Source organism: Chiloscyllium plagiosum, unplaced genomic scaffold, assembly GCF_037043375.1.
Source record: "Chiloscyllium plagiosum isolate Xiang-an unplaced genomic scaffold, Cpla_swu_hap1 HiC_scaffold_2, whole genome shotgun sequence".
NCBI lineage: Eukaryota > Metazoa > Chordata > Chondrichthyes > Orectolobiformes > Hemiscylliidae > Chiloscyllium > Chiloscyllium plagiosum.
In genome coordinates this window covers 27098090-27125611 of record NW_028270140.1, presented here as the reverse complement: position 1 = coordinate 27125611, position 27522 = coordinate 27098090, and the positions used below count along the sequence as shown (strand labels likewise).

Below are 27522 nucleotides of genomic sequence, written 5' to 3'. Positions count from 1 at the left end.
AAGATCTCACTGATGATGTTATCTTGTATGGTGATGCATGTCTGAAAACAAACCTTTAAGCTCAGCGAGCTAACTTAACATACTTATCATCAACCTGAACTACAAATCTTCTGAAAAATCGCTAATAGGGGAATAGTGTTTCATATTAATAACATCTATTTTCTTTGTTTTAAACTATAGTGAAGAAACAGAAGACTAGAATGCTTGCCCTACCAAAGCAAAGTATTTCGATCATTGCCTTACAGCAGCGTCTCATATCACTGCAGCAACAAATTGCTGTTACTCAGAATGGAAAAAAAGCAGCCTTAAATGCTGTCAATGAACTGAAGCAGAACAATCAAAAATTAACAGCCCAGTTGACTTCGGTGAACCAGAAACTTCAAGTCAACAAACAGACAATTCAGGTATGTTTAAAGTTAGGTATAGATTGAGTGGTTACAGCTGTATGATAATAGCAGTTTGGAGCTGTGTATTACAGTGTTACAAGCTATCTGGTCCACCAAGCTCAATGCTATTATACTAATAGATCATGGTCCTGTATACTGATTTACTGTGCTTATCCAAATCAATATTAACATTTAATCATGCAATGTATTGTATAATATGTAATGTAAATTGAAAAACTGATACAGCCTTCACTGAAATTAGATCCTGTTCAATCACTGGAAAATTATGAAGTCTCAATATTATGGCTGTAGGACATTGCTGTGAGCAACACCATCTAGTTCCAAGATGTTCATATTCTTTGGTATATAGTAAATTTTGTGGATAAATGACTGAAGTCATTAATAATGTTTTTGTTTGATTTAATTTCATAAATTAATTCAGAGTTTGATAAGAGGAACATTACTTTCAATTGGGACTTGACAGACTCAATAATCTAAAATAAAACAGTTCCCTAAATAGTTTTACCCTAGATTTGTCTTCCCTGGAAAAACCAAACACAGTTAAAGTGAGCAAACAAATGTAATTGTCACACTAACTTGTAAAGGAGAGAATATGTCAAAGGGAAAATGTTTAATACGCAGACTATTCTCATTGAAAATAATGACATTCTTTGAATATAACATGCAGAATCCAGACAAACACTTTCTGGTTTCTTTCTGCATTGTCTCTCCCAAAGCATCTCCACTGAGTGTTGGGTGCTCTCGGATTGGATGGTCTCGGATTCAGTTCCAGTCCATAACAAAGCCATGATTCCCAATATATTCTGTTGAGTAAATTGGAGACCTTTTTGTTAGCAGAGCAGGGTCTATTCCAGTGAGATCCGTAGAGGTAAGCATTCAAAATGCTGACAAATAGTTTTTCATTTTCCATAGAAATGTTGCACCTTGAATGTGAAGCTACTGTACCCAAAACTTTCTACGACTTCAAATTATGATAGATTTTCCTGTCATTTCGGTGAATGCTTGGTGACAACGATGGTCGGTTGTTCATCATCAATGTTGGAGTTGTCTCATAAATGGCCTTGAACAAAATCTTGAGTTGCAGATCCAATTGCAATTATTACATGTGATGTCACTGTACAATGATGGATGAAGGCATTGGCAGTGGAGCAAGCTCGTTTATCCTACAATAACTTTATCCTGTTTTCAAATTTTGAGATTGTTTTAAGGCAGAGGTTTCTTTCTTTTATATATTGATAAAATGTGGTCTTCGCTGACTGCGCCAGCATGTAATACTCATCTCTTGATACCCTTAAGAAGGTGATGGTGAGCTGCATTCTTGAACAGCTGCAGTTCATTTTGTACAGGTAGACCTGTATTGCTGTTAGGATTTTGACCAAGTGAACTGAAGGAACAGCAATATATTTCCAAGGCAGGACAGTAAGTGGCTTGGTGAGGAGCTTGCAGGTGATGTTCCCATACATCTGCTGATTTTGTCCTTCTAGATTGTAGTAGTTGTGGGTTTTCAAGGTGCTGTTGGAGGAGCCTTGTGAATTTCTGCGGGAATCTTTTGGATGGTACATCAATGGTGGAGGTGAATGTTGGTAAATGTGGTGACAATCACATGGGTTACTTTGTCCTGGATTTTTAAAAATTCATTCGCTTTTGGGATGTCAGTGTTGAGAAGATGGTGGTGAGCTACCTTCTTGAATCGCTGATGCCCATGTGGTGTAGGTAGACCTACAATACCCTTCGGGAGGGAATTCCAGGATCTTGACTCAGCGACAATGAAAGCACGGTAATATTTTTCCAAGTCAGGATGGTGAACGATTCGGAGGAAAACTTGTAGATTATGGTGTTCCCAGGTGTCTGCTGCCCTTGTGCTCCTAGTGGTATGGACTTGAAGGTGTGTCTAACGACCTTTGGCAAATTTCTGCAGTGCATTTTGTTGATAGTACACACTGCTGCTACTGAACATCGGTTTTGGAGGAAATGGATGCTTGTGGGTATGGTGCCACTCAATTGAATGTTGCTGGAACTGCACTCATTCAGGCAAGTGAGGAGTATTCCATCACACTCCTGACTTGTGCCTTATAGTTGGTGAACCAGCTTTGGAGAGTCAGGTTATTACTCATAGCCTGCTCTTTTATCCATTGCGTTGAGTTTCTGGTCAATGGTAATCCCGAGGACATTGATAGTCGGGGACGGAGAAATGACAATAACGCTGAATATCAAAAATTGATGCTTTGATTCTTTCTTTTTGGCGAGGTTCGTTGCCTGGCACATGCATGGGATGAATGTAACATGAGCCATGATTTGGGCATATAAAATCAGAATATTCCTCCTTCTGGCTAGCAGCCAACCAAGGGTAGCAAGAAGTGGTTGCCCAGAGCTGACTGTTTTTGAGGCACCACATTCATGACTTCACCTCTGCCCACAGCTCTAAACAAGATTGGCATGTGAAGCCAAGCAGTAGGTGTTAGACAGGGTGAGCTTATTTGAGATACTGACTATATATGACTTTGTGCAGATGAAGAGCATTTTGACTTTCTTAACCACCCTTTCTCTTCATGACCCTTCTATCTCTACTTCAAAGTATAGCTGTCACACAACTGTTGCACACTGAAGTTGAAAGTTGATTATTTGATGACTAATGAAATGGTTTGTGAATGTTATAAACATTGAAATGCTGAACAAATCTGGCAGCACCTATGAATCATAAGGAAAAGTTCAGATTAAAGATTAATTCCCATTAGAATTAGAAGTACTTTGAAATGTGACCATTTTGAATCATAGCAGGGAAAAAGAGAATAGACCAAAAAGGAAAACCTTTGGGAGAGTGGGAGGCAAGAGAGACTCAATTTCAAAGCACAAGAACAATTGGTCAAGGAAAGGAACAAAGCATCTGTCTAGAGGAGTCATAGATGAGAACAGGGGATCAGTAGCAACAATAACCACGAAAAAAACCCCAAAAAAGTTAATAAGAAAGAAAGTAACTGTGGAAAGTGGTTATGTTTGTTGACCTCAGTGTTGAGTCTGCAAGTCTGTGAAGTTCTTAATGAAAGATGCTCTTCTGGATCTCAAACTTATGTTGAACTTAGAGTCATAGAGATGTACAGCACAGAAACAGAACCTTCGGGCCAACTCGTCCATGCCGACCAGATATCCTAACCCAATTTAGTCCCACCAATCAGCATGTGGCCCATAGCCCTCCAATCCCTTCCTATTCATATACCCATCCAGATGCCTTTTAAACGTTGCAATTGTACCAGCCTCCACCACTTCCTCTGGCAGCTCATTCCATACATGTACCACCCTCTGCATGAAAAAGTTACCCCTGAGGTCATTTTTATATCTTTCCCCTCTCACCCTAAACCTACGCCCTCTAGTTGTGGACTCCCCCATCCCAGGAAAAGACTTTGTCTATTTACCCTATCCATGTCCCTCATGATTTTGTAAACCTCTATAAGGTCACCCCTCAGCCTCCCAGGGAAAACAGCCCCAGCCTGTTCAGCCTCTCCATATAGCTCAAATCCTCCAATGCTGGCAATATCCTTGTAAATCTTTTCTGAACCCTTTCAAGTTTCACAACATCTTTCCAATAGGAAGGAGACCAGAATTACATGCAATATTCCAAAAGTTGTCTAACCAATGTCCTGTACAGCCACAACATGACCTCCCAACTCCTGTACTCAATACTCCGAACAATAAAGGAAAGGATACCAAATACCTTCTTCACTATCCTATCTAAGTTCTGCTAAGATTTGCTTTTCCAAAATGCAGCTCCTTGCATTTATCTGAATTAAACTCCATCTGCCACTTCTCAGCCCATTGGCCCATCTGATCAAGATCCCGTTGTAATCTGAGGTAACCTTCTCTGCTGGCCACTACACCTCGGGCGGCACGGTGGCACAGTGGTTATCACTGCTGCCTCACAGTGCCAGAGACCTGGGTTCAATTCCCGCCTCGGGCAACTGTCAGTGTGGAGTCTGCACATTCTCCCCGTGTCTGCGTGGGTTTCCTTCGGGTGCTCCGGTTTCCTCCCACAGTTCAAAAATGTGCAGATTAGGTGAATTTGCCATGCTAAATTGCCTGTAGTGTTAGGTGAAGGGGTAAATGTAGGGGAATGGGTCTGGGTGGGTTGCGCTTCGGCGGGTCGGTATGGACTTGTTGGGCCGAAGGGCCTGTTTCCACACTGTAAGTAATCTAATCTAACCTAACCTCCAATTTTGGTGTCATCAGCAAACTTACTAACTATACTTCTTAAGCTCACATCCAAATCATTCATATAAATGATGAAAAGTAGTGGACCCAGCTCCAATCCCTGTGGCACTCCAATGGTCACAGGCCTCCAGTCTGAAAAACAACCCTCACCACCACCCTCTGTCTTTTACCTTTGAGCCAGTTGTGTATCCAAATGGTGAGTTCTCCCTGTAATCCATGAGATCTAACCTTGCTCACCATATAGGTCACATCTACCGCTCTGCCCTCATCAATTCTCTTTGTCACTTCTTCAAAGAACTCAATTTTAAGTTTGAGAGACATGATTTCCCTCACATAAAGCCATGTTGACTATCCCTAATCAGTCCTTGCCTTTCTAAATACATGCGCATCCTGTCCCTCAGGATTCCCTCCAACAACTTGCCCACCACCAATGTCAGGCTCACTGGTCTATAGTTCCCTGGCTTGTCCTTACCACCCTTCTAAAATAGTAGCACCACGTTAGCCAACCTCCATTCTTCCGGCACCTCACCTATGACTATCGATTACACAGATATCTCAGTAAGAGGCCCAGCAATCACTTCCCTAGGTTCCCACAGAGTTCTAGGGTACACCTGATCAGGTCCTGGGGATTTATCCACCTTTATGCGTTTCAAGACATCCAGCACTTCCACCTCTGTAATATGGACATTTTTCAAGGTGTCAACATCTACTTCCCTACATTCTATATCTCCGATGTCCTTTTCCACAGTAAATACTGATGCAAAATACTCATTTAGTATCTCCCCCATTTTCTGCGGCTCCACACAAAGGCTGCCTTGCTGATCTTTGAGGGGCCTATTCTCTCCCTAGTTACCCTTTTGGCCTTAATGTATTTCTAAAAACCCGATGGATTCTCCTTAACTCTATTTGCCAAAGCTATCTCATGACCCCACTTTGCCCTCCTGATTTCTCTCTTATGTGTATACCTACTGCTTTTATACTCTTCTAAGGATTCACTCGATCTATCCTGTCTATACCTAACGTATGCTTCCTTCTTTTTCTTAACCAAACCCTCAATTTCTTTAGTCATTCATTCCCTATACCTACCAGTCTTTCCTTTCACCCTAACAGAAATATATTATCTCTGGACTCTCGTTATCTCATTTCTGAAGGCTTCCCATTTTCCAGCTGCCCCTTTACCTGTGAACATCTGCACCCAATCAGCTTTTGAAAGTTCTTGCCTAATACTGTCAAAATTGGCCTTCCTCCAATTTAGAACTTCAACTTTTAGATCTTGTCTATTCTTTTCTGTCACTATTTTATTTCTAATAGATGTCGCTGGCCCCGAACTGCTCCCCCACTGACACCTCAGTCATCTGCCCTGCCTTATTTCCCAAGAGTAGGTCAAGTTTTGCACTTTCTCTAGTAGGTACATCCACATACAGAATCAGAAACCTTTCTTGTACACACTTAACAAATTCCTCTCCATCTAACCCCTTAACATTATGGAAGTCCCAGTTTATGTTTGGAAAGTTAAAATCCCCTACCATAACCATTCTAACTTCATTGGAACAATGTGATTTGTATGATGGATCAAGGACTGAAAGTTCAGAGAGGGAGTGGGATGGAGATATAAAATGACAAATGATAGGGTCATGCTTTTGGATTAACTGATCTGCAATCTCCCAGTTCACATGTGATATACATAGTTTAGAGGACACTGCTCCATGAGTCATGAGCACAGTGACTAAATTGAAATAAACAGCAAATAAATTGAATGAAGTGCAAGAAAGTTGGTTTTTCTCTGAGAAAGAGTGTTTGGAGCTTTTGATGGGAGGAGAAAGGAGGTTAAAGGGCTGCATCTCATGCACATGATTGGATACATTCTGTGGGGTGTTAAGCATGATAGAGGAGTAGCCCAGGGTATCGTGGAAGAAACAGTCTATTCAGAAAAGAGAAATGTATTTGTGGCATCGAGCAAGAGGGTGAAAGTGGGGAAAGAGATCCATTGAATATATGTGTGCTGGGACAAGGAGAACCCAGAAACAGTTTTTGGATGAAGGGGAAGAGGGCAGAGCAGAATTGTGGGGAATGGGATTGTCGCAGTCAAGGGCCCTGTCAACCACAATGTTGGAGATGTGGTGGGGTTGTGGGTGCTTCTTACTTGAAGATAAATTAAGAGATATCAGTATTTATAGGTGATTGAAACATCAAAGCAGATGTGATGGAAATGAAGAAACTGGGAAAATTAAATAGAGTCTTTCCAGAAAGTAGGTGTGAGAAAATGTATTGAAATAATTGTATGATTCCGAGGAAGGTCAGTCTTCCACAGGGACCGTGCCATTCACAACGCCCTAGTCCACTCTCTTCCATCACTCCAAGCATTTCCTCACTTCTCATGTGATCGTAGAAGTTGTATCATAGGACATTACAGCGCAGTACAGGCCCTTGGGACCTCGATGTTGCCTATTCCATTATTGTCCATATGCCTATCCAATGACCATTTAAATGCCCATAAAGCTGGCAAGTCTACACCTGTTGCAGACAGCGTGCTCCACACGCATACTACTCTCTGAGTAATGAAACTACCTCAGATATCTGTCCTATATCTATCACCCCTCAATATGGAGCTATGCCCCCTTGTGCTAGCCATCACCATCCGAGGAAAAAGGCTCTCACTGTTCACCCAATCTAACCCTCTGATAATCTTGTATGTCTTAATTAAGTCACCTCTCAGCCTTCTTCTCTCTAATGAAAACAACCTCAAACCTGCAGCGTTTCTTCATAAGACTTTCCCTCCATATAACGCAACATCCTAGTACATCTCCTCTGAACCCTTTCCAAAGCTTCCACATCCTTCCTGTAATGCAGTGACCAGAACTGCACACAATACTCCAAGTGCTGCTGCACCAGAGTTTTGTACAGCTGCAACATGACCTCATCGTTCCGAAACTCGATCCCTCTACTAATAAAATGTAACACACTGTATGCCTTCTTAACAGCTCTTTCAACCTGGCTGGCAACTTTGAGGGATTGAGGTACATGGACACTGAGATCTCTCTGCTCATCTACACAACCAAGAATTTTATCATTCGCCCAGTACTCTGAATTCCTCTTACTCCTTCCAAAGTGAATCCCCTCACACTTTTCTGCATTAACTCCACTTGCCACATCTCAGCCCAGCTTTGCAGCTTATCTGTGTTCCTCTGTAACCTACACATCCTTCAATTGTTTTGACCTTAATGTCATCCGCAAATTTACTAACCCATCCTTCTACAACCTCATCCAGGTTGTTTAAAAAATGACAAACATCAGTTGCCCCAAAACAGTCCTTGTGATACACCACTAGTAACTGAACTCCAGGACAAACATTTCCCATCAATCACCACCTTCTGTCTTCTTTCAACGAACCGATTTCTAATTCAAACCGCTAAATCGCCCACAATCCCATGCATCCGTATTTTGTGCAGTAGCTGACCATGGGGAATCTTATCAAACGCCTCACTGAAATCCATATACACCACATCGATGACTTTACCCTCACCCATCTGTTTGGTCACCTTCTCAAATAATTCAATAAGGTTTGTGAGGCATGATTTACCCTTCACAAAACCATGCTGACGATCCCTAATCAACTTATTCCCATCGAGATGATTATAAATCCTATCTCTTGTTACCTTTTCCAACACTTTATCCACAACTGAAGTAAGACTCACTGGTGTATAATTACCAGGGTTTTCTCTACTCCCCTTCATGAACAAGGGAACAATATTTGCTATCCTCCAGTCTTCTGGTATTATTCTTGTAGACAATGACGACATAAAGATCAAAGCCAAAGGCTTGGCAATCTCCTCCCTAGATTCCCAGAGAAACCTAGGATTAATCCGGCCTAGGGGATTTATCTGTTTTCACAATTTCCAGAATTTCTAACACCTCCTCCTTGTGAACCTCATCCCACCTTGTCTGGTAGCCTGTTTCTCAGTATTCTCCTTGACAACATTGTCTTTTCCATTGTGAATACTGACAAAAAATATTCATTTAGCCCTTCCCTTACTTCCTCTGACTCCATGCAAAACTTCCCACTACTGTCCTTGATTGGCTCTAATCTTACTCCAGTCATTCTTTTATCCCTTGTATACTGATAGAAAGCTTTAGGGTTTTCCCTGATCCTATCTGCCAACAACTTCTCATGTCCCTTCTTCACTCACCTTCGCTCTCTCTTTAGGTGTTTCCTGGCGATTGTAACTCTCAATTGCCCTAACTGAGCCTTTACATCTCATCTTAACATAAGCCGCCTTCTTCCTCTTGACAAGAGATTCAACTTCATTAGTAAACCACGGCTCCTGCTTCCTCCCTGACTACAGGTACATACTTATCAAGAATACATAGTAGCTGTTCCTTGAATTAGCTCCACATTTCAATTGTGTCAATCCCCTGCAGTTTCCTTCCCCATCCTATGCATCCTAAATCTTGTCTAATCGCATCGTAATTTCCTTTCCCCCAGCTGTAACTCTTACCCTCCGGTGTATACCTATCCCTTTCCATCACTAAAGTAAACATAACTGAATTGTCGTCACTATCACCAAAGTGCTCACCTACCTCCAAATCTAACACCTGGTCAGGTTCATTACCCAGTACCAAATCTAATGTGGCCTCTCTCCTTGTTGGCTTGTCTACATACTGTGTAAGAAAACCCTCCTGCACACAATGGACAAAAACTGACCCATCTAAAATACTTGAACTATTGTATTCCCAGTCAAAACCCTGTCACTCTCACTCCTATCCAGAATAATCTTTGCTATTCTTTCTTCTAAATCTCTGGACCTATTTGGAGACCGATAGAAAACTCCAACAGGGTGACCTCTACTTTCCTGCTTCAAATCTCAGCCAGTACTGTCCTTGACTAACAATGCCAAACCCCCACGTCTTTTACCATCTTCTCTGTTCTTAGTGAAACACCAAAATCCCAGAACATGCAACAACCATTCCTGTCCCTGGTCTACCCATGTCTCTGAAGTGGCCACAACATCGAAATCCCAGCTACTGACCCATAGCTGCAAGTTCACCCACCTTATTCCAGATGCTCTTGGCGTTGAAATAGACACACTTCAAACCAACGTTTTGCTTGCTGGTGCCCTCTTGAGACCCTGAAACATTATTTCAGACCTCCCTACTCTCAACCTCCTCTATACTTGAAATACAATTTAGGTTCCCATCTCCCTGCTGAATTAGTTTAAACCCACCCAAAGAGCATTCGCAACCCCCCCCCCGGATATTGGTACGCTTGTGGTTCCAATGATGACCATTGTGTTTGTAGAGGTCCCACCTACCCCAGAAAGAGCCTCACTTATCCAGAAATCCAAAACCCTCCCTCCTGCACCATCCATAGCCACATGTTCAACTCCTCTCTCTCCCTATTCCTTGCCTTGCTAACACGTGGCACAGGCAACAAACCAGAGATAACCACTCTGTTTTTCCTAGCTCTAAGCTTACAGCATAGCTCCCTGAATTTCTGACTTAAATCCCCATCTCTCTTTCAACTATGTCCTTGGTGCCTATGTGGACCATGACGTGGGACTGCTCCCCCTCCCCCGCAAGGATCCCAAAAACACAATCAGAGACATCACGAACTCTGGCACCTGGGATGCAACACACCAACCATGAGTCTTCCTTGTTCCCACAGAACCCCCTCTGTTCCCCCTAACTATGGAGTCCCCAATGACTAATATTCTGCTCCTCTATCCCCTTCCCTTCTGAGCAACAGGGACAGACTCTGTGCCAGAGACCTGTGCCCCGTTGCTTACCCTTGGTAAGTCCACGCCCCCTCCCTCCCCAAAGTATCCAAAACAGTATATTTGTTGTTGATGGCCACAAGAGATCTCTGCACTGCCTGCTGGTTCCCTTTCCATCACCTGACAGTAACCTATCTAGCTTTTTCTTGTACCTGAGGTGTGACCACCTCCCTAGGACTCCTCTCAATAACCCCCTCCACCTCCCGAATGATCCGAAGTTCATCCAGCTCCATCTCCAGATCCCCAACGTGGTTTTTGAGGAGTTGAAGTTGGGTGCACTTCCCACAGATCCAGTCAGCAGACATACTCGTGGTGACCCTTACCTCCCACATGCTGCGGAAGAAGCATTCACCTGCCCTAACCTCCATCATCACTATTCTAAATTCCTGACAAGCCTACTGAAAACTAAAAGAGAGAAAAAAAAGTCCAGTCGCCTTATCAAACACTTGTCCATTCCTACTTTCCCCTCACTGTCCAAGGCTCCAAACACATCTTCCATGTGAGGCAATGTTCTACTTGTCGATCTTTCAGTCTAATCTACTGTATTTATTATTCACAACGTGATCTCTTTTATATTTGGTGAAACCAAACAGGCTGAATGCCTACTTTGTGGAACACCTCCACTTTAGCTGGATGTATATTCCGAACCTTCCAGTTGCTTGCAGTTCAACAGAGCTAACATTTTGTTCTTGGCTTGCCATAGTGTCCCAACAAAACTTAACACAAGCTGGAGGCACAACACCTCATTTTCGGTTTGGGCATTCTGCAGCATCTTGGATCAATACTGAGTTTTATAACTTCAGAGTATGACCTCTGTTCTCATTTTCCTTACATGCCCCAACTTTTCCAGGCTGTATCTTGTTGGCTTTGCTCTCAGCATAACAGACCCATTTTCTGCTTTTCACACTTAACATTTATATCTATTTTACATATCTATCACTCCTTTACCACCATTATCACTACCTTTGTCTTTTGCTCTGGGCAGCCTCACAATCTCTTCCACTTTCTCTTCTTCCTCCACTTCCTCTATCACAAGCATAAAAACCATAATTTCACAGCTCTCGTCAGTTCCAGGAAGAGTCCTATTGGACTCAAAACAGGAAGACAGCTAACAATCCGCATACATGAACATCAACTAGCGACGAAACGACACGACCAGCTATCCTTAGTAGCCACACACGCAGACAACAAGCAACATGAATTCGACTGGGACAACACCACTATCATCGGGCAAGCCAGACAGAGAACAGCCAGGGAATTCCTAGAGGCATGGCATTCATCCACAAACTCCATCAACAAACACATCGACCTGGACCCAATATACCAACCACTACAGCGGACAGCTGAAACTGACAACCGGAAGCGGCAGGGACAGACCACTATAAACACCGGAGGAAACATCAAAGAAGCGCTTCGCAGGAGGCTCCCAAGCACTGATGATGTCGCCTAGCCAGGGGACGAAACGTTTGCAACAAAAACTTCCAGCTCGGCGAACAGAACCACAGCAATTAACTCTGTTCTCTCTCCACAGATACTGCCAGATCTAGAGTTACTCCGGCACTTTTTGCTTTTATTTCAGATTTTCAGTCCCTTGTTTTCATGCACTATTGTTTGCTAAGGATAAGAGCGAGTCTGAATGTTCTGCTGTGTCTAGTCCTCTAAGCGATCATACTTCTATCCCTTGTACATCAAGCCAAACCTCACCTTTGGTTTTCCTCTGACAGTGAACCTTGACCTTTCACTAATTTTTCCCCTATCTTTGCAGATCATCAGAAACAGGGTCATTTTCACAAAGGATGCTTGATGAAAACCAGAGAATGCTAGAAATACCAAGTAGATCCTGTAGCATATGTGAAGATAAAAAGAGTTAAATTGTCAGATTTGTGAGCTTTTGGTAGATGTGCACTTGTGGTTTTCTTTGACACCATTTTTGTCCTATAGCAGATGCAGAAATCCGATTGAATACTTGGAATGTTTTGTAATCAGTGTTAGTGCAGAAGAAAAAGTGGTTGAAAAGAATTGGGGTCTTGTGTCTTATGAGAGAAATAAGGACATAATTAGATTAAACAAAAAAAAGACTGGGGATGAAAACTCAATTGAACACATAACTACAGGAATGGTGCAGGAGGGAGGGATTCAGATACCTGGATAATTGGAGCTAAATCTGGGGGAGGTGGGACCTCTACAAATGGGATGGTCTATACCTGAACCCAAGGAGTACCAATATCCTGGGGGATAGATTTGCTAATGCTCTTCGAGGAGGTTTAAACTCATTTAGCGGGGGGATGGGAACCTGAATTGTAGCTCCAGTGTGCAGGAGGTTGAGAGTAGTGAGATCACAAATAAGGTTTCAAGGTCACAAGAGCGTAACAGCAGGCAGGAAGGTGGTTTGAAGTGTGTCAGGAGCAACCGCAATAAGGTGGGCGAACTTGCAGCATGGGTTGGAACCTGGGACTTCAATGTTGTGGCCATTTCTGAGACATGGGTAGAACAGGGACAGAAATGGTTGTTGCAGGTTCTGGGGTTTAGATGTTTCAGTAAGAACAGGGAAGGTGGTAAAAGAGGAGGAAATGTGGCATTATTAATCCAGGTTACAGAACTGGCTCAAAGGTAGAAGACAGAGGGTGGTGGTGGAAGGTTGTTTTCAGACTGGAGGCCTGTGACTAGTGGAGTGCCACAAGGATCGATGCTGGGTCCGCTACTTTTCATCATTTATATAAATGATTTGAATGTGAGCATAAGAGGAATAGCTAGTAAGTTTGCAGGTGACACCAAAATTGGAGATGTAGTGGACAGCGAAGAAGGTTACCTCAGATTACAACAGGATCTTGACCAGAAGGGCCAATGGGCTGAGAAGTGGCAGATGGAGTTTAATTCAGATAAATGCGAGGTGCTGCATTTTGGAAAAGCAAATCTTAGCAGGACTTATACACTTAATGGTAAGGTTCTGGATTAGTGGTGCTGGAAGAGCACAGCAGTTCAGGCAGCATCCGAGGAGCAGTAAAATCGACGTTTCGGGCAAAAGCCCTGGTAAGGTCCTAGGGAGTGTTGCTGAACAAAGAGACCTTGGAGTGCAGGTTCATAGCTCCTTGAAAGTGGAGTCGCAGGTAGATAGGATAGTGAAAAAGGAGTTTGGTATGCTTTCCTTTATTGGTCAGAGTATTGAGTACAGGAGTTGTGAGGTCATGTTGCGGCTGTACAGGACATTGGTTAGGTCACTGTTGGAATATTGCCTGCAATTCTAGTCTCCTTCCTATTGGAAAGATGTGGTGAAACTTGAAAGGGTTCAGAAAAGATTTACAAGGATGTTGCCAGGATTGGACGATTTGATTTATAGGGAGAGGTTGAACAGGCTGGGGCTGTTTTCCGTGGAGCGTCGGAGGCTGAGGGGTGACTTTGTAGAGGTTTACAAAATTATGAGGGGAATGGATAGGGTAAATAGACAAAGTCTTTTCCCTGAGGTGGTGGAGTCCAGAACTAGAGGGCATAGGTTTAGGGTGAGAGGGGAAAGATTTAAAAGAGACTTGAGGAGCAACTTTTTCATGCAGAGGGTGGTACGTGTATGGAATGAGCTGCCAGAGGAGGTGGTGGAGGCTGGTACAATTGCAACATTTAAGAGGCATTTGGATGGGTATATGAATAGGAAGGGCTTGGAGGGATATGGGCCGGGTGCTGGCAGGTGGGACTAGATTGGGTTGGGATATCCGGCATGGACAGGTTGGACCAAAGTGTCTGTTTCCGTGCTGTACATCTCTATGACTCTATGACAGCATTATGGTGGCAGAAAGGATTTTTCATGAGGACTCCTTAACTTCGGTCGTATGGGTTCAGGTTAGAAAAAGGAAAAGAGAGGTCACCCTGTTGAGAGTTTTCTATAGCCCTCCAAAATGTTCCAGAGAATTATAGGAAATGATTACAAAGATTATTCTGGATAGCAGCAAAAGTAACAGGGTATTTGTTATGGGGGACTGGAAATATTGACTGGAAACGCTATAGTTCGAGTACAGAGGAACCTCAATTATCCGAACGACACGGGCAGGGAGTATTTTGTTTGGATAATCAAATGTTCAGATAATCCAATGCCGGATAACAATTTAGTCAAGCATCTGGACCTTGCGATCTTGTCCGGATAATCTGAAATTCGTATAATTGAACACCAGGTAATCAAGGGTCCTCTGTACTTTAGATGGGTCAGTTTTTTGTTCAAAGTGTGCAGGAGGGTTTCCTGACACAGTATGTAGACAGGCCAACAAGAGACGAGGCCACATTAGATTCAGTACTCGGTAATGAACCAGGCCAGGTTTTAGATTTGGAGGTAGGTGAGCACTTTAGTGACAGTGACCACAATTCGGTTACGTTTACTTTAGCAATGGAAAGAGATAGGTATATACTGCAGGGCAAGAGTTATAGGAAAGGAAATTACGATGCGATTAGGCAAGATTTAGGATGCATATGATGGGGAAAGAAACTGCAGGGGATTGGCAAAATTGAAATGCGGAGCTTGGTCAAGGAGCAGCTAATGTGTGTCCTTGATGAGTATGCACCTGTCAGGCAGGGAGGAAGTGGTCAAGCCAGGAAACCGTGGTTTAGTAAAGAAGTTGAATCTCTTGTCAAGAGGAAGAAGGAGGCTTATGTAAAAATGAGACATGAAGGTTCAGTTAGGGCACTTGAGAGTTACAAGTTAGCCAGAAAGGACCTAAAGAGAGAGCCAAGAAGAGCAAGGAGGGACATGAGAAGTCTTTGGCAGGTAGGATCAAGGAAAACTCCCTTGATCAAGGATCAAGGTAGGTATGCCAGGAATAAAAGAATAATTAGAGTAAGATCAGGGCCAGTCAAGGGCAGTCGTGGAAAGTTGTGCATGAAATCAGAGGAGATAAGAGGGGCGCTAAATGAATATGTTTCATTAGTATTCACGCAGGACAAAGAAAATGTAGTCGAGGAGAATACTTGAGATACAGGCTATTAGACTAGATAGGATTGAGGTTCATAAGAAGGAGGTGTTAGCAATTCTGGAAAGTGTGAAAATAGATTAGTCCCCTGGGCCGGATGGGATTTATCCTAGGATTCTCTGGGAAGCTAGGGAGGAGATTGGGGAGCCTTTGGCTTTGATCTTTCTGTCATTATTGTCTACAGGAATAGTGCCAGAAGACTGGAGGATAGCAAATGTTGTTCCCTTGTTCAAGACTGGGATTAGAGACAATCCTGGTAATTATAGACCAGTGAGCCTTACTTCAGTTGTGGGTAAAGTATTGGAAAAGCTTATAAGAGATAGGATTTATAATCTCAAAAGGAATAAATTGATTAGGGATAGTCAACACAGTTTTGTGAAGGGTAAGTTGTACCTCACAAACCTTATTGAGTTCTTTGAGAAGATGACGAAACAGGTTGATAAGGTTAAAGCAGTTGATGTGGATTTCAGTAAAGCATTTGATAAGTTTCCCCTCGAGATGCTATTGCAGAAAATATGGAGGCATATTTAGGATGCATAGGATGGGGAAAGAAACTGCAGGGGATTGGCAAAATTGAAATGTGGAGAAATGATTGAGGGTGTTTTAGCAGTTTGGTCAGAAATTGACTGCTTGTAAGAAAAAGTGGGCGGTGGTCATGGGAAATGTTTGTCCTGGAGTTCGGTTACTAGTGGTGTACCAGAAGGATCTGTTTTGGGGCCACTGCTGTTTGTCATTTTTATAAATGACCTGGATGAGGGCGTAGAAGGATGGGTTTGTAAATTTGCGGATGACACTAAGGTCAGTGGAGTTATGGACAGTGCGAAAGGATGTTGCAGGTTACAGAGGAACATAGATAAGCTGCAGAGCTGGGCTGAGAGGTGGCAAATGGAATTTAATGTAGAAAAGTGTGAGGTGATTCACTTTGGAAGGAGTAAGGAATCCAGCGTACTGGGCTATTGGTAAGATTCTTGGTAGTGTGGATGAGCAGAAAGATCTCGGTGTCCATGTGCATAGATCCCTGAAAGTTACTACCCAGGTTTATAGGGTTGTTAAGAAGGCATATGGTGTGTTAGCTTTTAATGGTAGAGGGATTGAGTTTTGGAACCATGAGATCATGCTGCAGCTGTACAAAACTCTGGGGCAGCTGCACTTAGGGTATTGCATACAGTTCTGGTCACCGCATTATTGAAAGGATTTGGAAGCATTGGAAAGGGTGCAGAGGAGATTTACCAGGATGTTGTCTGGTATGGAGGGAAAGGTCTTATGAGGAAAGGCTGAGATACATGAAGCTGTTTTCGTTAGAAGAAGGTTGAGAGGTGACTTAATTGAGAGATACAAGATGATCAGAGGATTAGATAGGGTGGACAGTGAGAACCCTTTTCCTCGGATGGTGATGGCTAGCACAAGGGAGCGTAGCTTAAATTGAGGAATTGATAGATATCGGACAGATGTCAGACGTAGTTTCTTTACTCAGAGAATAGTAAGGGCATGGAATGCCCTGCCTGCAACAGTAGTAGACTCTCCAACTTTAAGGGAATTTAAATGGTCATTGGATAAACATATGAATGATAATGGAATAGTATAAGTTAGATTGGCTTCAGATTGGTTTCACAGGTCGGCGCAACATCAAAGGCCAAAGGGCCTGTACTGCACTGTAATGTTCTATGTTCTGTGGATGCTAGAAATCAGAAACAAAATCAGAAGTTGCTGGAACACCTGAAGCTCTGAAGAAGTATCACTGGACTCAAAACATGAACTCTGCTTTCTCTCCACAGATGTTGTCAGACTTGCTTAGTTTTTTTCAACAATTTTTGATTTTGTGATGTGATTAGGCAGTCTTGGCTGCGGTGGATGCTTAGGGGTAGAGATACCAGGCAAGGTTGGAGAGATGGCTGTATATATTGCTAGGCAAGTTTGCATGGATGACAAGGTTCAGTGGAACAGTACATTCAGAACAGAATAGGATGGGTAATGGAGATGAAGGTTGTATTCACTGTGGCTGATGACTTGCTTGTGAGGGAGGAAAAGAAGTAGACTATATTGAATAGAAACTTAATACATGGTTTGGGTTGGGGAGGGGTGAGAAAAAGGAATTGTTGTAGAGTCAGTGACGATTTTAGTGGAGAGCCAAGAGGGGTGGAACAAAGTTAAAACATTTGAAGGATAAGAAGTTACCAAGTGTGGCTGATAAATAATTGGAGAATATAATTTAATGACATCTGCCTGGACACCCTGGTAACCAATTATTTTTCTTGTTAGTACTCTTACCACTGTTGTTGCTGATTTTCAAGCTTTGAGTATGTGATTGTTTTGCTTTAGTTTAATTTTACCATAGCAAATAAACAAGAATTAGTGTTGAACCGTCAATAAGAATAGAGATTTTTATGGTTTGTCTACATAAAAAAAACCTCTGTATTTCATAGTCATTCTTTCACCTGATCATAAATCTGAGATGTAATTGTGTGCCATATAAATACCAAGACTTTCTTTTATGCAACACTGATGTGTTGCAACTGATGGAATTGAACTTAAAATTGAAAAGAGTTATAATGATTCTGAGACAGATGAATTTCATTAGATCAGAATTTTGAGTAAGAGGAGGAACAAGATGATATTTCGAGTGAAGGGTTCATTTTCCTTAAATCTGGAATACACTTAATACAAACTGACCCCTGAGTAATGAGCTATTTGTGTGAAAGTAGGTGAGAAATACTTCTGGTGCCAGCTCCTAGTGAAATCCCAGAATACATCATCTGAGCCAGTGTTGTCCTTCATCCAGTAGCCAGACTAAACAACCAGTTTGAATCACACTTCATTAATATAGCAAGCCCATGTAACATTTAAAAAGAACTGTGTGCTGGAAGCTTTTACTCATGATCCAATTATGACAGTGATTTGTGAGATTTAACCATCTCTTTTCTTTGTGCACATTAATACCATACATAGGTTTCACATGGTAGCCCATGGCAATATTTTCAGTATACAGGTAGAACATTACCTTTCGAAAGAAAATTCCCTGTATGGCTCATTTTTCATGTATGAATTTGCCCAGTGAGGATTGTTACTGTTGAGCACATTTTATATATTTGTAGTGGTGACCTTCACTCCTCCTGTCTATTTAGGGACAAAGACCAAAGGTGAGAGCTGTAAGCACTCCCATAGCATACTTATCCAAAAGCATTCCAGGAGTGTGTGAGGAATATCTTTTTCAGGGTTTTGTGTTTGTTCTAGTAGCAAGCTGTTTATTTTTTAGAACACAGAGTCAAGGTAGCTTTAAACAAAGTCATTGTACTTCTTCCATAGCCATTTTAAAAACTTGAGTGACAGGTCCTGAAGGAAGACTCCTGGAAAATATTCAAATTAAGTAGACTGTAAGAGATTTGTTTTTCTAGTTCTTAGCATCTGTTTATGAAGAAAAATAGCATGGTAATATTAGCTGGCCTTTGCAGTTTGGTAGTAAATTCCCATTGGGATCAGCTTGGGTTGTAATTGGCCTCTCTGTAAGTCTGACAACAAAGGCGCCGACTCCCCTTTACCAGCAGTTCTGGAGATAGTGTAAATGCGGCAATCCTTTGAGTCTTAACTGTGCAGATCATATCACAACTATTTACTCTATCTTGGGACTTCCTTATCTTGACACAGATTAATTATCAAATAGACGTTCAGAATCACACTCAGACACTGATCAGGATACAGCATCAAATTTAATAATATTAAAGAAATCACATCTTGTCTGCTGTAATGGACTGATAGGCTGGAAGATGATTATAGCTGCACAGCACAAAAAAGCCTGTGACATTCTATACTCAACATGTAGTTGAAAGCCTGCAGTTACTTTAGTTCTGAGTTCTGGGTGTTCTCCTTGGATTTATGGTACACTTTAGCTTGAGGGTTTTTAACTGGAAATGCAACAAATGTAACTTGCCATACCTCAAAGCTGCTTAAATACGTCTAATGTGGAGCTATGGCTTTGTTCCTGTGCACTTCATGAAAAATCTATAACCTGCTCTTTCGGAAGATATTCCAGAGGAACAGCATTCTTGCTGGGCTGCATCTGTTCACAGCTAAAGATCATCAAAAGTTAAAGTAACATGAAATTACATTTCAAAAGATAAACCAGAGTGCTGTTGAGTCTTTTATGGGCCCACAAATAAATATGGTGACTAATTCTTGGAGTCTGGCTGTCACCTTGTGTGACTAAATGGATTTAAAATTCTTTCAATTTTATGGCTGGGCTCAGAGGGGAATACAGTGAAAGAGGGATTTTGATGGTTTTGAAATCCATTCTTTTAAGGTTGCTGTTTGCTCACAGCTGTAGTAACTATTGTTTTGAGCCTCCATGAGCTAGTTTAAAATCAGGGCCATGCAGCCTTTGCTCTGCTATCCACCCATGTTCAGTTGTTTCAAAGCTCTCAGAATAGCAGTAATTTGAAGAAATACAAGGGAGTTTGGCTGCACTATTTTCCAGGGAAAATCAAAATCATTGATAAAATCTTAAATGATGCAGAGCAAGAAGAATTGCCTTCAATGAGGAGTCTTGCATGTGTATTTATTAATTTTAAATTACAGGTAGTTCTTTGTTCAACAGCAAGGGAATTTGCAGTTTTGTTTTATTTCCAATAATTTTCTTCCGTAAAAATCCCCCAAGATAAGTGATAACTCTCGAGTCTACCAGTAAATCAGTTTTGAGGAATAATTTCATAATTTCATTATTGTGTCTTCCTTTTTTCAGATTTTTACCAATCTGTTGTTTGAAGGGTTAGACAAATATTGTAACCTGTCAGCATGATCAATCAATCATTCATAAAATTTGCTTCAAAAAGTGTTAACACAGTATTTCTGGACGTATTTAAACCATGTACTCTATCGCCACAAGTTGCTCCCAACACTGATAAACTTGTCATTACCTGTGATTGATAAAGGTGTTATATGGCTCCTTAATTATGTCTCACACAACCCAAGTTTGGAAGAGCAAAATCTATAACTGTACTGCAGGATGCTTTTTTCAGAATTTAAGTACAACGTAACATAAATGTGATTTACTGTCATCTTTATCATAAACTTGTGGTTCATGTTTATGGAGGGCGTGAATATCAGTGACAGGGCACCAATCAAAAGTACTTCTTTGCCCTGGATGGTGTCAAACTTCTTAAATGTTTTTGAAGCCACATTCAGTCTAATGAGTGATGAATATTCCATTAAATTTGTCATTTGAACCTTGGAAGAAGTTTGGAGGGTCAAGACATTTCAGACTGGAGGCCTGTGACCAGTGGAGTACCACAAGGATCGGTGCTGGATCCTCTACTTTTGTCATTTAGATAAATGATTTGAATGCGAGCATAAGAGATACAGTTAGTAAGTTTGCAGATGACACCAAAATTGTAGGTGTCGTGGACAGCGAAGAGGGTTACCTCAGATTACAACAGGATCTTGACCAGATCGGCCAATGGGCTGAGAAGTGGCAGATGGAGTTTAATTCAGATAAATGCGAGGTGCGACATTTTGGGAAAGCAAATCTTAGCAGGACTTATACACTTCATGGTAAGGTCCTAGGGAGTGTTGCTGAACAAAGAGACCTTGGCGTGCAGGTTCATAGCTCCTTGAAAGTGGAGTCGCAGGTAGGTAGGATAGTGAAGAAGGTGTTTGGTATCCTTTCCTTTATTAGTCAGAGTATTGAATACAGGAGTTGGGAGGTCATGTTGTGGCTGTACAGGACTTTGATTAGGCCACTGTTGGAATATTGCGTGCAATTCTGGTCTCCTTCCTATTGGAAAGATGTTGTGAAACTTGAAAGGGTTCAGAAAAGATTGACAAGGATGTTGCCAGGGTTGGAGGATTTGAGCTATAGGGAGAGGCTGAACAGGCTGGGGCTGTTTTCCCTGGGAGGCTGAGGGGTGACCTTATAGAGGTTTACAAAATTATGAGGGGCATGGATAGGGTAAATAGGTAAAGTCTTTTCCCTGGGGTCGTGGAGTCCAGAACTAGAGGGCATAGGTTTAGGGTGAGAGGGGAAAGATATAAAAGAGACCTAAGGGGCAACTTTTTCATGCAGAAGGTGGTACGTGTATAGAATGAGCTGCCAGAGGAAGTGGTGGAGGAGGCTGGTACAATTGCAACATTTAAGAGGCATTTGGATAGGTATATGAATAGGAAGGCTTTGGAGTAATATGGGCCAGGTGCTGGCAGGTGGGACTAGATTGGGTTGGGATATCTGGCCGGCATGGACGGGTTGGACCGAAGGGTCTGTTTCCATGCTGTATGTCTTTATGACTCTATGACTATGAGGACATCCATAGAAGAAAATCTTAATTACTTCTCTGTTGTAGTCTCAGTGTTGGTACAGCTTCTGGTCAGCTTGGATGATGTGATGATTAGAAACTCATCAGTGCTGAGTAAGTCAAGACTTTTAGTTCAATCTTCCTTTGTTAGAGATGTTCAGTGATTAGGATAAAGTGAAAGTTACATGTCACTTCTGTGTCTAAGAATGGGCTACCTCATTCACTGAAGGCTTGTGAATTGGAACTGAAACCTATTAAATCAGCAGGAAATATCCGCAGTCTTGATTTTGTAGCAGAAGAAAGATCATTGATTAACCAGCTGAAGATGGTTGGATGGACATTAACCTGATTAACTCTTGGAGTGGGTTCTCAATCTCCAATGATTGGCTTCTGACAATTGCAGCCATTTTCTTTTCAACTTGGTATGATTTTCTGATTTAGCTTAATTTTACCTGAGCTTCTTGTTGCCATAGTTAATGGAATGCTGCTTTAATGTTAGCAGAAACATCCTAGCCCTCCATGGACATTCAGATTTTCTGTTGATGTATGGATCAAGACTATGGTGAGATCAGGAGTCAGATATTTCAGCTGGACTTTGTACTGAATGTGGCGGGTTGGTTTGACTCAGTTAGCTGGATGGCTGGTTTGTGATGCCGAGTAATTCCAACAAGATGGGTTCCCGCACTATCTACCCCCCCCCCCCCCATACCCCATCTCTCTCTAATGAAAGTGTAGCCCATTGGTCTAGGGAGACTGTGGTGCTTTTACCTTTTTACTGAGTATAAGTCAGCCAGGGTATAAGGATTGTTGTTTAGTAGTTGTCACTTCACAGGATATTTGATGATATTTTGAGGTTTAATGTTTTCATTAGGTTAGCATGACAAGGTAGTATGGGTTAGATTTGTCTCGCTAGTTTTGAGTCAGATGCAGCAGCACAGATTTTGTGTTCATGCCATTATCACAGTTACAGTAGAATAACTTAGATCAGAGGAGAGTTGGATGTGGAATACAGATTACAACTGAATATTATCAAAACTGATAATCTTCACTTTGCTCATGTACACTGAATGATGCGATATGGTTGACTGTTAACTGCCCTCTGAAATGACCTAGAGACTAAATGACTTAGAAAAAAGGCAATTAAAGTTGGCAACAAATGCTAGCCTGTCAGAAATGTCTGCCCCCACATAAGAACAGAGAATGAACTGAATTGCCTAGGTTTTGGCAACTATTTTTGGGAACCTTAACAGGAGACAAGGATTGAAATTTAATGGGCATTACTGGCTAAGTAAGCATTTCTTGCTTATATCTAATTGCCTAGAGGGTAGTTAAGAGTCACCACATTGCTGTGTATCAGGAATCACATGTAGGCCAAACCAGGTAAAGACAACAGTTATCTTCCCTAAAGGGCATTAGAAAAACCAGACAGGTTTTGACAATGGTTTCATTGTCATCACAAGACTGTTAATTCCAGACTTTTATTGAATTCAAATTCCACCATCTGCCATGGTGGGATTTAACCTTGGGTTCCCAGAATATTATACAGGTCTCTGGATTAATAGCCTTACAATAATGCCACTAGGCCATAGCTTCCCCAAAGTGGGCCATGTTCAGTTACAGAATGGTTACAGCACAGAAGGAGACCATTTGACTATCATATCTGTGCTAGCTCTCCTTCCATTAACTACCCTGATTTATGTCACCATTTTGAACCTGATAGTGTAGGAGTGCAGAGCTTTATTAACATTTGATGGTGGTGAGTCAAATAGCTGTGTCATTAGTCCAATGAAGACTCAGAATCCAATGTGTTTCATGATTCATGTTGATAGTTCTCATGAACCAATATTCCAATTTTTAATCTGAGATGAGCTTTCATCCTCTGTAATGCCAAGAGTGAGTTCCGGGATAACTCAAAGACTTCATCGCATTTTACTGTCAAAATAAAGTTTATTCTATTTCTCCCCCCTGCCACAATGTAACACAAACAGTTCCAGGACATGAGTAATTTTTCACCATGTGTCCATCCATCAAGGATAGTCCTAAATTTCAACAGACAGCCCACCCTCTTTTAGGGAATAGAGGAAAAGGCAGTTGTGAATCATAGTCAAACCTAATGCTGACCTCAGCAAATGTCCAGCTATATTTACTTCTAAAATTGGTCACTGAACAGTAATCAGAACTTCAGACAGCTCCGAGGCAATGAAATGGACCAGGAATTGAGATCACCTTTGCATTTTGACTAGGAATCCTAATTAGCTCCTTGGCAGCAACCAGGAACTCAGGTATATTAGTAATGATAGGAACCTTAACAATCACAGCCTTCACGTAATTGAAAGATCAGCCATTTTGGTAAAGATTGGAGATTAAACTTGAAAGCTTTTCTGATTAATTCAATTTAGCACCACACAGAGTGGAATAACCTAATTAGCTATGGGAGGAACCTCATTAAAAATTTGGTCCTCACTTACCACATACTTAGCCTCACATCCAAAGGATTATAAGCTGCCATTTTCATCACCTCCAATGGGGTACCACAACCAGACACATACTCCCCTCCCCTCCCTTGTCAGCATTCCTCAAGGACTGTTTCATCCAGGACACGCTGGTCCACTCCTCCTTTATTCCCAACATCTCACACTCCCACAGCACTTTCCCATGCAATCAAAGAAGGTTTAATACCTTCCCATTTATCTTCTCCCCCTTCACCATCCAAAGCCCCAGACATATTTTCCAGATGAAGCTGCAATTTACATCTGATTCATTCAATTTAGTCTCCTCTTTTTGTTGTTCACAATGTGGTCTCTTGTATATTGGGAGACAAAATGCAGACTGGGTGACCGTTTTGCAGAACATGGACTCTCTATATGCAAAAACTACTCTGAGCTTCCAGTGACCTATCACTTCAACACACCACCATGTTTTCTGCCTGACATTTCTGTCCTACGTCTGCTGCAGCATTCCATCGAATCTCAGTGCTAACTCAAAGAACAATGTCTCACTTTCAGTCTGGGGACCTGCAGCTTCTAGGACATGATATTTGAGTTCAATAACTTGAGAGCCTGATTCTGTTCCTCCATGTTTTTTACCCAACCAACACCCAATCCTGTAATGACATGGTTGCTTTAAGCACAGTCACCTATTCTCACGTACCACATGGCCCATTATCACATTATATGGGTTGCATTCAGCTCAGCTAACCCATTTTCTCACTCTTAGCTATAATTATCTCTTATTCAGTTCTTCTTTGCCATGGCCTGCTATTCATTCTCTCCTTGCTTACCTACCCCTTTCATATCATGTTCTGTCTGGGCTCTGTCTCTACCAATCTGCTCACTTCAGCACCGCCTCTCTCTATCTCTCACTTACTCACATGCTGTCTCTTTCACACACACATACACATGTACACACACATTTCAGTGTCGTGAGTGTGGTGCTGGAAAAGCACAGCAGATAGGCAGCATCCGAGGAGCAGGAGAATCGATGTTTCAGGCCAGACCCCTTCATCAGCTTACATTAATTCCACTTTTTCCTACAGTCTTAGAGTTCTGATGAAATCATTGACCTTGAAGTGTTAATTCTACTGTCTTCCCATAGATGCTGCCAGACCTGCTCTCTATAGTCTAACCTGCTTTAACCTCCTCAAAGAATTCTAACAGATTTATTAGGCATGACCTACCCTTGATGAAACCATGCTGACTTTTGGTACAACAAACAAGGATAGGGACTGTACAAGTAATGGTAGGGACTTGGGTAGTGTTATAGAACAGAGGGACGTAGGGGTTCAAGTACATAATTCTTCAAAATTTGTATCACATATGTAGAAGAACCTCAATTATCCGAACAAGATGGGCAGGCACTATTTCATTCGGATAATCGATTTTAGCTTAAACAGGGAAGCCATACTGATCTAACGCTGTGCTCTACTGGAGAATTTGTTTAAATCTATAATTTTAATGAGTCTGCCATTTAAACAAACTAATCTTTGTAATCTGCAAATTACAAGTTAAAATGAGAAGAACTAAACCCTTACCATGAAATCCCAGCATTAAACAAGGTCCCAGACAGCTTCTACAACTGCAAGACCATTTACAATATCAGTTTCTGGGAACAGCCTCGCGATAGAAAGACAGAAGTCCTGCCTTGCGCATGCATTTAAGTTCTTGGCCTTTTTTTAAAACGAATGGCCTGGTAAAGTGCTGGGAATACAGAGGTACTGTAAAACACTTACTTTTGGAAAGGGCTGTGTAACAACCCTTACCTAAAAAATATCTAGTCCCTGATACTTGAGCTGCTTGTGTTTCTTTGTTTGTGCCAGCATTTTCATATCTTCTTCAGTAGAGTAAATCGAATACACTTACCTCGTTGATGTAATGTTTTTGCAGGACCTTGAAATCTTCTTCGGATAATCGAGGTTCCTCTGTATACAGGTGGTTAAAAAGGTGTTTGGCATGCTTTCCTTCATTGCTCAGTCCTTTGAGTATAGGAGTTAGGAAGTCATGTTGAGGTTGTAGAGGACATTGGTGAGGCCTCTTCTGGAATACTGTGTCCAGTTCTGGTTGCCCCATTATAGGAAGGATATTAATAAGCTGAACAGGGTTCAAAAGGGATTTGCTGGAATGTTGCCAGGTTTGGAAGGTTTGAATTATAAAGAAAGACTGTATAGGTTGGGACTATGTTCATAATGAGGAGCATAGATAGAGTTAATGGTAGTTGTCTTTTCTAAAGGATGGGAGATTTCAAGACTGGGGGCACACTTTTAAGGCGAGAGGAGAGAGATTTAAAAAAGACATGGGCAAATGTTTTACAGAAACGATGGTTTGTGTGTAGAATGAACTTTCTGAGGAAGTGGTGGATGTGGATACAATCACAATGTTTAAAAAATATTTAGATGGATGCATGACGAGGAAAGGTTTGGAGGGATATGGGCCAGGAGCAGTCAGGTGGGACTCGTTTAGTTTAGGATTATGTTTGGCATGGACTGGTTGGACTAAAGGGTCTGTTTCCATGCTGTGTGACTCAATGAACAACGTAAATAAGAAGACAATCTTCAAAGTTTCTAGGGTGATGATGAAATGTTGTCACAAGTAATGAAGCCCTTATGATAATTTCAAAATAAGAAAACATCATTCAATCTTTAATAAGACAAAAACAGAGACTACTGCTGAAACTCAGCAGGTCTGGCAGCATCTATGGGAAGACAGCAGAATTAACACTTCAAGGTCAATGATTTCATCAGAACTCTAAGACTGTAGGAAAAAGTGGAATTAATGTAAGCTGATGAAGGGCTCTGGCCTGAAACATCGATTCTCCTGCTCCTCGGATGTTATCTATCTGAACGTCCAGAAAGCCTTTGATAAGGTGCTACACAGGAGCCTACTGAGTAAGATAAGGGTCCATGGTATTCAAGACAAAGTACATGTATGGATAGAAGATTGGCTGTCTGGTCGAAGGCAGAGAATGAAGATAAAAGGGTTCTTCTCAGGATGGAAGCCAGTGTCTGGTGGTGTTCCACAAAGGTCAGTATTGGAACCACAACTTTTCACTTTATGCTTTAATAATTTGGTTGGTGGAACTGAGAGCATTCTGGCTAGGTTTGCAGATGGTACAAAGATAGATGGAGGGGCAGGTAGTATTGAGGAGGTGAGGAGACTGCAGAAGGACTTGGACATGTTAGGAGAGTGGGCAATGAAATGGCAGATGAAATACAGTGTGGGAAGGTGTGAGGTTATGCATTTTGGTAGGAAGAATAGAGGCATAAACTATTTTCTAAATGGGGGGACATTCAGAAATCTGAAGTGCAAAGGAACTTGGGAGTCCTCGTCCAGGTTTCTCTTAAGGTACACTTGCAGCTTGAGTCGGTAGTTAGGAAGGCAAATACAATGGTGTCCCTCATCTCGAGAGACTAGAATATAAA

The 27522-nt window shown here is 41.8% G+C and overlaps 1 protein-coding gene across 3 annotated transcripts in view; it reads left to right on the top strand.

Moving 5' to 3' along the window:
• Window positions 1-27522, top strand: part of cntln (centlein, centrosomal protein) — a 470872-nt gene that overhangs the window by 315309 nt on the left and 128041 nt on the right. For all 3 annotated transcript variants that reach the window (XM_087995387.1, XM_087995398.1, XM_087995382.1), the window contains exon 19: window positions 181-404. In XM_087995387.1, coding sequence (XP_087851513.1) covers window positions 181-404 — 224 coding nt within the window. The remainder of the gene's footprint in view (window positions 1-180; window positions 405-27522) is intronic.